The sequence below is a fragment of the Schistocerca piceifrons genome, chromosome 2, assembly GCF_021461385.2.
Source record: "Schistocerca piceifrons isolate TAMUIC-IGC-003096 chromosome 2, iqSchPice1.1, whole genome shotgun sequence".
In the NCBI taxonomy this organism is placed as follows: domain Eukaryota; kingdom Metazoa; phylum Arthropoda; class Insecta; order Orthoptera; family Acrididae; genus Schistocerca; species Schistocerca piceifrons.
Genome location: NC_060139.1, coordinates 101234737 through 101245449, shown reverse-complemented (window position 1 = coordinate 101245449; position 10713 = coordinate 101234737). Strand labels below are relative to the sequence as shown.

The window sequence follows — 10713 nt, the reverse complement described above, 5'->3', positions numbered from 1 at the left end:
TGATACAATACAGTTATTTTAAAACTAGATTACTTCTTTGGCAATTTTGTTATTGGTTATTTTGTGACACAGTCCAGAAGTCGAAGTGCTTTAGCCTTAATAGATGCTACTCAAAGTTAACAGGCATTCATTCAAGCCTGCTTTATCAATAATTTCGAATTCTGCGCTGTTCTCCTCGTTTCACCTTACTGCCTTATAACATGAGATTGCTTGTAGTGTCGGCTTTGAGTTGGCGTCAGGAGGAGGGGTAAAAGGAAAGATACTCCAAAAAAATGGCGTGAGTGATGGCGTCTAGTATGTGTTTTGTGCCGAGTGGAGTAAGCGGTAGTTAATCAGGGACATGAGACTGAATTCAGTGTAAATATTGAAATAATGTAGGCATTTTAGTTAAGGTGAGAACTACTACTAAATGCTCAGGTACTTGGGGTCATAGTATGTCTCCGAAAGCAATAAGTCCTCTTCTGGAAGAACTAAGAAGGTATATTGCCCGTGTTAACGTGGGTTTGAAGTCATAAGCTCATCAGATAGTGTGTAATTCCACTAATTCGACTAACAAAGATAGTTTTGCTATTACTAAGCAGTGTTTTTAACAAACGGCTAAGAGCCTATATGAGTGCGTGGGACAGATTATTTTGGAGAATACTCGGTTCGTATTGATAATGTACATGCAGAAATAGTACATGCTTCTTGTTCCACATACTTATTGCAACATCGGTTAAGTGCTGTCCGACCTGCACGAGCTATAAATAATAATTTTAGTCCTGTGAAACAAGTAAAATCCGACAGAACGACGGTACAACGTAGAGCTTTTGCTTGTAGACTGCGCTTTGTTTTGATAAGGCCTGGTTGACTTAAAAGGTGAATGCATATGGTGAAATACACGCATGTAATAGGGTTGATAGCCGTACTGTACTGTAGCATTTAAATTTAAGGCTTTTTTAAAGTGAATGTAGTTGATTGATAATTACTTGTCTACGTGCACAAGTGAGCTGGATTTCGAGAAAGTGTAAGATTTGTTGGAGTTTGTTTATTCTTCAAAAATAATGAACATGTATTTAGAATATTTAGACACTTCACACGTGATAGTAAGTACAGTACGTTGACAAAATAGTTGAAGGCTTTAGATTTAGGGAAATTACGTCTGATGACCATGTTTTCGCCACAAACTATTAATATTACGCAGAACTTTAGCTTCCGACTCGTTTAGCATGACCACCACTCGTTTGGAACTTGGGTATTTCCTTGTAACAAATTGAAACAGTATTTTCAGTGAATAGAAGAATGATTTATTAATTGCATGTTTGACTGACTGTTTTTAGTGGAAAATTTGTATCCAGAATAAGTTTGTGCATTGTGTGCTCCGTTAAAAAATGCCATTTTGTGTTGCTGTGTTTTCTATATGTTTTATATGGGAAAAGTGTAATAGTGGTTTACTTTGGGGGTGCATAATGGAGCTGTTTTTAACAAAACTCTGGTTTCATTATTGTGTGGCGTTGTTTGAAATATAGTGACATGCTATCGCTGTTTGATGACCCACTTCTTACATATCATTGGAATTTTTAGCTGTGGGAGTTTTCACTTAGGCCTACATACTGTGAGAGGATGAGCCCTTTTTTCCTATGCTGCAAAAAAAAAAAAAAAAAAAAAAAAAAAAAAAAATAATCTGCATTAAAGTTAAGTGATTACATAACTCATCTGACTTTGCAAGATGCATAAGAGCTAGTGTTATTATTCCAGATGCTATTCAACAAACATATTTTGTAATCTTATTGGTGGTTGTTGTTGTTTTTGTTTTGATTATGGCAATTGTTTCCAGCTGTTTCACTTACGTTGCTCACAACACATACACAGTATCACTGAATGTTAACTGAGCAGTTTTGTTTGCAGCATTGGAAAGGATTCATACTTTAATAGCATGTATAGTAAAACTTGCAGAGTGGAGTCGTGATATATAGTGGGATCAGCAATAAATCCTGTGTCTAATAATATTGTCATCAAATGGATGTAGGCCTAAAACCCAACTCTTCCTCCTTTCTGTTTTAAACCTGTATCTTGTGTCATTACCCAGGAATGCTGTGTGTCATTACCCAGGAATGCTGTAATGTAATTATTTTAGATTGTCAGTTCGTAGGAATTATCAGTTGGACGAATATTAACCCAGGATAGCTTGCAGCTTGGCTTACGTTTACAGTTGGGCAGGGTGAACCTAACAATATTGTGTGCCAATTTTCACTTGGGGTGTAATGGTGGTGGCCTGTGGCATCGTACGTGTGCAAACAGAGACAGAACACAATAGTCACAGTACCTATATTGCCTTGTAGTGCCAGATTGATCTGTAGAGTAACTGAAGATATAGCTTAGCTGAAGGCATAGTTTAGATTGAAAGGTAACAGTTCGGTTGCGAGTTGGCAATGCAAATTAATGTGATATCATGAAATCAGATTGTATAATTCCTGACAGGCCACTGAAGTGGTTTATGCATGTTATTTTGATAATGTGAGAGTGGACACGAGATATTAAGTTGATTATTTCCTGTTAATCTCTTCTTGGAAACAGTGGATTGGAGAGGTACCTAAGGAAGATGATCCTCTTATTTTACCTGCATATTGCTCACAGTATTGTGTTCTTGCCATAGTCCTAAGTTCTCAAACTTCAAACAGTCATTGTTCTAATCTGTTGGCTGTAGCTCTGTTTTTCAATGAGAGAGGGCTGCACCAGCAGTAACTGTATGAATAAGATGCATTTTGCTGTATAGACTCATTAGCGGTTGGCATCTAATGGCTGTTATTCCATTATATTGCTATTTGGAGGATAGCTGGGTAGTAGAAATGACATTTTGACAACATGTGTGTTTGCAGTTTCAAGCTGAGAGAAAGGCTGAAGATAGGCAGTTCCATAACAAAATGCAACAGTTAGTGAAGAAACCATTCTCCCTCTTGCCAGAGGGCTACTCTGTATAATCCAGTATGTTGTCACTTTTGAATCAGTTTGTTTGTGCTTGTGCACCAAATTGGTCCAGTTTTCCTTATTAGCATTAATGGCTTCGGAATGACATTCTCTAAGAGAGACTTGCCAAGGGTAGACCAGTGTGGATACTACTCTCCATTCAGCTTGAATATCTACATCATTTAAATATGAAATTAATCAAATATATGCAAATTAACACACATCTAATCATTTTTATGAAAAATTCAGATTGCCTTATTGCTAGTTACATATCACTCGCAGACTTCACATTTTCAATGCAAGTATGAATTCTTGATTATAGATATTTTGTGAAAGATTGCTTAAATTAAAAAAAAATCACAAATTTATTAATACTCTTTTATAAAATATTAATAACTAAGAATAATAAAAACTTTAATTTTGCTTACGGTATTTAGTTAGAAACAAGATGATGTGCATATGTATTAAAAATGATTAGGTATGTATTAATTAGCATATATTTGATAAATTTCATATGTGAATGGCGTGTTGTTATACAAATTGAACAAAAATAAATAATACGAATGAAAAAATCTATATATCAAAACGTAAACCAGCGATCCATTGATAACCCTGTGCTACGGAGTGAGCCTCATGGCCAATTGTGAAAGTTACCTTTACTTTGGTGAATTAACACTCCCTGGAAAATTTAAAAATTGACTTTCTTGAGAAATTTTGAGTTGCATTGAACTGCTTTGGGAAAGTGATATGCGAGTTCTGAAATTCACAAGTTAAATACAAAAAATTACAGAAAGCTGATTGTCGGGTTGTCTCTCTGCCACGAACACAATAAAAAGGCAATTTAAACACAAAACTTATACACTTTGCAGCTAGTTGGCATACATAGCTCTTTCCTCTGACTTTAGGATTGCACTCACGCATGTGGGCACCTACTTTTGGAGCACAATACAGAATGAATGCTGCAATACTTAACTATAAACTATTGTCGAAATATTTGCATTAAATGTCTGTATTTGTTTCCTGGTTTGTCTAACTTAATTTTGTATTTTACAATTTTTTGAAAGTGGGTAGACCTCTTGATCATGGTAGTATGGTGTGCCTCACATTTGTCAGCTCTGAAGGCTCTTAAAAATCAATCTCCCAGCGAACATGAGGTTCAGTTTGTGATGGAATGTAGTATGAATGTTCAATTTCTTAATTACAAAACATTCTTTAAGTAATGGAAAGGAAATCACTTGTATACTACTTTGACTCTACTCCTATTCGGTGCTATTAAGATTTAATCTAGAAAACAATGCAACTATTGTTGTTATGTATATGTAGCACATATCTTTCTGTTGAAGACTGAGCTGTATCATTGTGATGCTGTGTAGGTTTATGTATCTTGGCTACGGCATGTTAGCTTGGATGGGCAGTTGCCAGATGTAAGTAATAACTTCAGGTGTGCCACAGGGAAGTGTGTTGGGACCCTTGCAATACATGTTGTACTTCAATGACTTTGTGGACCAGATTTTTTGCAGATGATGCAGTTAGCTATAATGAACAACTGTTTGAAAGAAGCTGCATGAATATTCAGTCAGGTCTTGATAAGATTTCAAAGTGGTGCAAACAAGACAACTGGCTTTAAATGTTCAGAAATGTAAAATTGTGCACTTCACAAATTGAATAAACATAGTATTGTATGTCTATATCAATAGTTACTTTTGCAAAGAGTTCATACAAATAACTGGGCTAACAGTTAACAGTGATATGAAATGTAATAGTCACATAGGCTCAGTTGTGAGTAAAGCAGGTAGTAGACTTCAGTTTATTCGTAGAATACTAGGGAAATGCAATCAATTTATGAAGGAGATTGCTTACTAATCACTCATGCGATGCATCCTAGATTATTACTGAGGGACCACACCAGATAGGACTGACGAGTGATATTGAACATATACAGATGATGGCAACACAAATGGTCACATATTTGCTTAGCCTGTGGTAGTGTAACTTAGAGATACTGGAGAAACTGTACTAGCAGTTTCTTCAAGATAGATGTAAACTGCCCCAAGAAACCTACTTAGAAATTTCAAGAACCGGCTTTAAATGATGACTCTATGAATATTGTAAAACTCGCTAGATATTGCTCACATAGGGACCGTGAAGATAAGATAAGATCAGATTAATTACAACACACACAGAGACATTTAAAGAATCATTCTTCTCATTCTACATACATGAACGGACTGGGAAGAAACTCTAATAACTGGTACAGTGGACAAACCCTGTGCACTGCACTTCAATCGTTTGCAGAGTATAGAAGTAGATGTAGAAGACTGGTAGAATACTGTAGTCTGGATAACAAGGTCCAGTAGACACACACAGTAAAGTTTTCTGGTGTTCAAGCAACATTAAATTTTAAAATATTCTTTGAAGAGCAGTATCCTGTTTAGTATTACCCCAAAGTGTAATGAATCACACTGCAGATTTTTTTCCCTCACCAGATGCACATTTTGCTTTCATTTTATTGTATTGCGGCTTGTTCATTCCTGAATACTGATCAATGTACCTGGTGCCTAATTGTGATGTAGTTCTTTGTTGTTATAAAGACATCATGTGAGAAGTTGTTCACTCATTTTGACAGCTACTAGACATATGTCCTCCTTGTGGCAGTTTGAAAGAATACAAACTGCATGGTTAAAACTTTGTTGTATTGTTATTGATAATTAGTATTCTACAGAAGAGATTTATTGGTGTTACTGTTTATGTACTTGTTTATCCTGTAGAAGAAAAATGAAATGTTAAATAGCTGTTGTAGTGGATGTATCTCTTGTAAGAGAAATATAATTAAAAGTAGCTTCAAGAATGCCCAAGGGAAGTGGGTGGCGACCCTTACTGTTCGTGTTGTAGCCTATATTAATGCCTTGGCACCCAATGTTAATAGTAATCTTAGACTTTTTGTACAGGATGCAGTTATCAGTAATGAAGTACTGTCTGTTACAAGATACACAAATTTTCAATCAAATATTGGTAAGATTTCAAAGTGGTGCAAGTTCTGGCAGCTTGCTGTAAATGATTGAAAATGTAAGATTGTACACTTCAAAAATATAAAAAAATGTACTATCCTATGACTACATTACCAAAGAGTGACAATTGGAATTGGTTAATTCATACAGCTGTTGTTGTGTAACAATTTGTAAAGATATTAAATGGAACAATCCCATAGTATCGTGTAAAACAGATGACACATCTCATTTCATTGGTAGGATACTGGGTAAATGCCGTCAGGCTACAAATGAGGGATTGTAAGCAGTCTATTACAAAACACCTGTGCAACACATCCTAGAATACTGACAAAGTTTATGGGACCCCTAACAGATAGGGCTAAGAGGGGGGGGGGGTGTATTGAACATATGCAAAGAAAGACATCACCATTGATTATAACAGGGTATCCAATCCATGGGCCACATGCATCCCAAAGCAAATAGCAGTGTGGCCCAAGAAGGAAGTATCACATGATCAAAATAAATAAAATAAAAAAAAATAAAAATAAAATCCATACAAATCCATTTATGTAAAGCTATGATGAATTGAATATTTTCAATTTGAATCGCCTGCCACTTGATTCTCTCATTTGCCCAATTTTTTTTCCCCAGTAGTTATTGTTAGTTAGTGTTAAGCTTTTTAGTGCAGCCCAAAATTCTCATCTTCTTCCAGTCTGACCCAAGTAAGCTAAAAGGTTCGACACGTGGATTATATGATTGTTTGACCCATGGGAGAACATCACAGAAATGCCGATGAATCTGAAAATGGTAGATGCTTGCACATAGATACCAATTATTCCACAAAAGCCTACTTAGAGTTCAAGAATCAGTATTAAGTGAGGAATCTAGGAATATAGTACAGCCTCCTATGTATTGCTCCTCTAGGGGCTGCAGAGTCAAGATTGGACTGATTACAGTGTGTGTGAGTCCTTTAAGCAGTCATTGTTCCCGTGGTCTATATGTGAATAGAATGGAAAGAAAGCTTGACAAGTTGTACATTGGGGAATACCGTCTGTGCTTGTCAGCGGCTTGTAGAGTATAAATGTAGATTATCCAAATTTGCTTTCTCTCTGTCAAATTAAATAATACCATTAGTGAATTCTAGTGTTCCCATTTCCTTTACTTATGGTGTTGGTCGTTATGAAATTTTCAAGTATTCATGAAACTCATCTTTATTTCCTGTTTGTTTCAGGCTGCAGGAGTATGACTTGCTCAGCAATGGAAAGGAGCAGCAGGTAGTTCCTGAATGTATGGTGACACAAATGATCCGTGTGATGGCCCGCAGACGAAAAGCGGCAGTGAGAAGGAGAAAAACAAAGTCAGTAAAGTTATCATCAACAAAAAACAAGAAGAAACTAAACGGACTGTCAGAACACAAACTCAATGGTATCTTAAGTCACCGGATTTCAGACACGAGAGAAGATAAAAATACTAACATGTGTTGTGGAGATTTGCAACCTGCTAATGCTACTGACACTCTGCACCAATCTCCACCTGCTGCAATTCATCCTGTTCAGCCTGTTTCATCCATCCACAAAAAATTTGGCAAGTTTCGTTGCCTACAGGAAGTAATTGAAAATGAAATTATGTCTCCTGAGGGTTCAGATGTCTCGAAAGAAGTCATAGAAACTAGTCAGGATTTAGAGCCTCTGAATGAAGTAGTAATTGAACAACAGGAGGAATTGGACATCAGTAATGCTGAGCAAGTTGTGTGGACAGATGAATATGTGGAGGACATGATTGTTTGCGAAGGTGTAGAAATAGAAGTGGGAGATACAAGAAGCCAGGATGATCAAGAATTAGACTATGAAGACAGTAGGGAGTGTGAAGCAGACCAGGTCTCAGTGGTAAAAGGTAGTTACTGCCATGACTGTGGCAGAGGAGCTGAAATAGAGGAGTGTAAGTGTGTTACAGTTGACAAATTAAGTGCCAACTCTAATTATGTTAATACAAGTAATTGTAGAACCAACCAAATAAATTATGTGAGAACAACCAATGAAAATACTAATGTACATAGTGAACAAATTGTGAAGTGTTTTGATGGCTGTGGCGAGGAAAGTGACATTGGAAACCAGAACATTAGTGAAGATTGTATTACGTATGAAGTCAGTGACAATTTAGAAACTACAGCAAATGATGAAACAGTTGTTAGTGAAGAGTTTGTTGTAGAACTACCAGTTCCTCGAGATCAAGTGCTTTGTGAAACTGACAGTCAGAGTGATATTTCAACTTTTAAAACTGAAGTACGCAACACTGATACAGATTTAATAAGCAGTGTTATGCCTGTGTCATCGGGGAGTATTGAAGACTTACCGGTTGCAGAAGAGGAGCACCATGCACTAGAAGGCTGTGATAGTGTCCATAAGGAATATTTGAGCTGCCAGAGTCCCAGATCTTCTCTGTTTGGAGAGAGAATCATGGGCGAAGAAACCAAAGATGAGATACACAACTTTTCTATAGAAAATATAGTGCCATGTGTCAATGAAGTGACTGTTATCACTGAGGGTACTGATCAAAGCTGTGAAGATTCTGGAAGCCTTGATATCAATGAAGCTCCTTGCTTCACAGCCAGTGCATGCGCAAATGAAAAAAATTGTCGAACAGAGGAGGTACCTGAAAGAAAACCAAAGTCAGTCAGTTCTAGAAGTCGTAGTGGCAGTACAGACACAACAGGATCTGAAAGCAGTTCAAACTGTAGTATAGGTGTGAGAAGAAGCAATCGCATTCGTTCCATAGGCTTGTCGAGACAAAAATCGCGCTCTAAGAGTGATTTACCAAGCTCTCCTAAGAGTGTTGCAAGGGAAACCTCTGATGGAAAACATGTTGGGGCACCAGAACTTGTGTGTCCACCAGTCAGCAATGATCCCATACAGAAAGACAGTCTCAGTCATCCAGTTTCCATGTGTACTTTCCCAGCTGTTCCACAATCTACAATATCTGCATTTGATCTCGACAGCAGCAAACCGGTGAAAGTGAAATCACGATGGCGACGATCAAGTGAACTTGAAATGGGGGGAAACCGTAGTGGTGACAGTGATGTGGTGGTTGGAGCACAGTCAGTATGTGTTTCAGGAATGACAGATACACCTTGTAATACATCGAACAATGCACCCAGTTTTCCAGCGAATGAGAACATGTTGGATGTAGTGTCAACTAAGAAGGAAGTCCGTAATGAGAGAAAGGAAAGAGAAGAGAGAGAAATGGAGGAGAGACTTCGCAATTACATTACATTGTATGAGAACGAGTATCTTACAGAAAGGTGGGTGTATATGATACAGACTGATTGTTGTAGGATTTAAATAAAATTTGTATTGCATGTGGTTCATGGTTGAATGATCTTTCATTGACATTTTGGAGCATGCCGGTGTAAGTAAATGTATTGAAGGGTCATATCAGGCCATCTTCATGTTGATCAGGTCTCTGCTTTTGTTTCCAGACACAGAGCGTTCGTTATGTTCTAAATATACTGGATTCAGTATAAGAGAAGGTTCCACAGACATTTTGTTTGTGGGTGTTATTCCGTCCTGTAATGTTGTTCATGTATTTATGAATTTTATTAGCCTATTAAATCAGTGCTTAAAGCCAGTAGGGGTTCGCCCCCCCCCCCCCCCTCCCCTCCCCTCCGTCATGCTTTGCCTATTGGCAAGAGGTTCCATGCCCATATGGTACAGGAATGAAGCATTTTGTATAAATTGTCCTACTGCGTGCATTATTTGTCAAAAATTAATTGAACTTTCAGTTGTTAACAATAGACCTTCAGTTCTCATAAAATATAAGTGTATATATCATTATAAATGAAGTCTGTGTGACATGTGTCGCTGAAACAAGTCCTGCTCTGTGTAGCTTGATAACAAAATAATAGCACTGTGAGCTGGTTGGACAGTTTGTAGATCCTGTTTTCATCAGCCATTGTCACTTTCCAATGAAGATCTTTACAGTGTGTCTGCACAGATATCCCTGCACTTACCCGATGAGTATATGTTTGGATTACCAGCAGTGCAGATGCTTGTTGTGCCCATGTATTAGAGTTGTAGGCTTAAGAGGTTTACATTCATTTATATACTTTTGTTTTATAGAACACTGGAGAATCTTTAGAGATGTGGAAAGAGTTACATGTAAACTAGCAACCCGCCCTGGCTTCGCACAGGTAGCACCAAATATCTGTGGTTGGACAACTTGTCTGGCATTGTGGTAATAAATTATGTATGCAAACCTTACCCTTTAAACAGTCTATCTGTTGCTGAAGACCATATCACATTCCTTACAGTAGTTTCTAAGTTTAACCTACATACACGGACAGAAAAACGTGTCGGGTGGACTTTTAACTTCTGGTGTGATGTATTTAGATGTACTGAAGGGAGCACTCTGCATAAGTTCTTTCTCTCTTTTTTAGGTAACAGGTTGCTATACTCTTATTTTAGTTCTTACAAGATCTATAAACATAATAAAATTAGAAGACAAGCCACCACTGCTTTCCTAGATTTCCTTAGTAATTTCTGTTTTTTGCTACTGCTTGTGTGATGTATAAATAAATGAACACACTATTTGCTGGAGAAGCAGTTGCAGCAATTGGTTGCTATTTATGCTTTCAAATTTGCTTTGTTACGCATAATCAATTTCTTGTGCTTCCACATTGTCTTGGAAAGTACAAATTTAGGTTTTTAACATTCATCAAGTGCATAAGAGCCATTATGTTTATTTCTTTATTCATATCGTGTTTCTTCTTGTCAGCATATCTCTG

General features: G+C 37.1%; 1 protein-coding gene across 3 annotated transcripts in view; it reads left to right on the top strand.

The window, feature by feature from the left end:
• The first annotated feature begins 267 nt into the window (after positions 1–267).
• LOC124777494 overlaps positions 268–10713 on the top strand; it is a 253609-nt gene continuing 243163 nt past the window's right edge. For 2 of the 3 annotated variants that reach the window (XM_047252932.1, XM_047252931.1), the window contains exons 1-2: positions 283–478; positions 7165–9231. In XM_047252932.1, coding sequence (XP_047108888.1) covers positions 435–478; positions 7165–9231 — 2111 coding nt within the window. In that variant the 5' untranslated portion in view covers positions 283–434. Of the gene's footprint in view, positions 479–7164; positions 9232–10713 lie in introns of all 3 variants that reach the window. The other variant, XM_047252933.1, reaches the window with a different exon arrangement.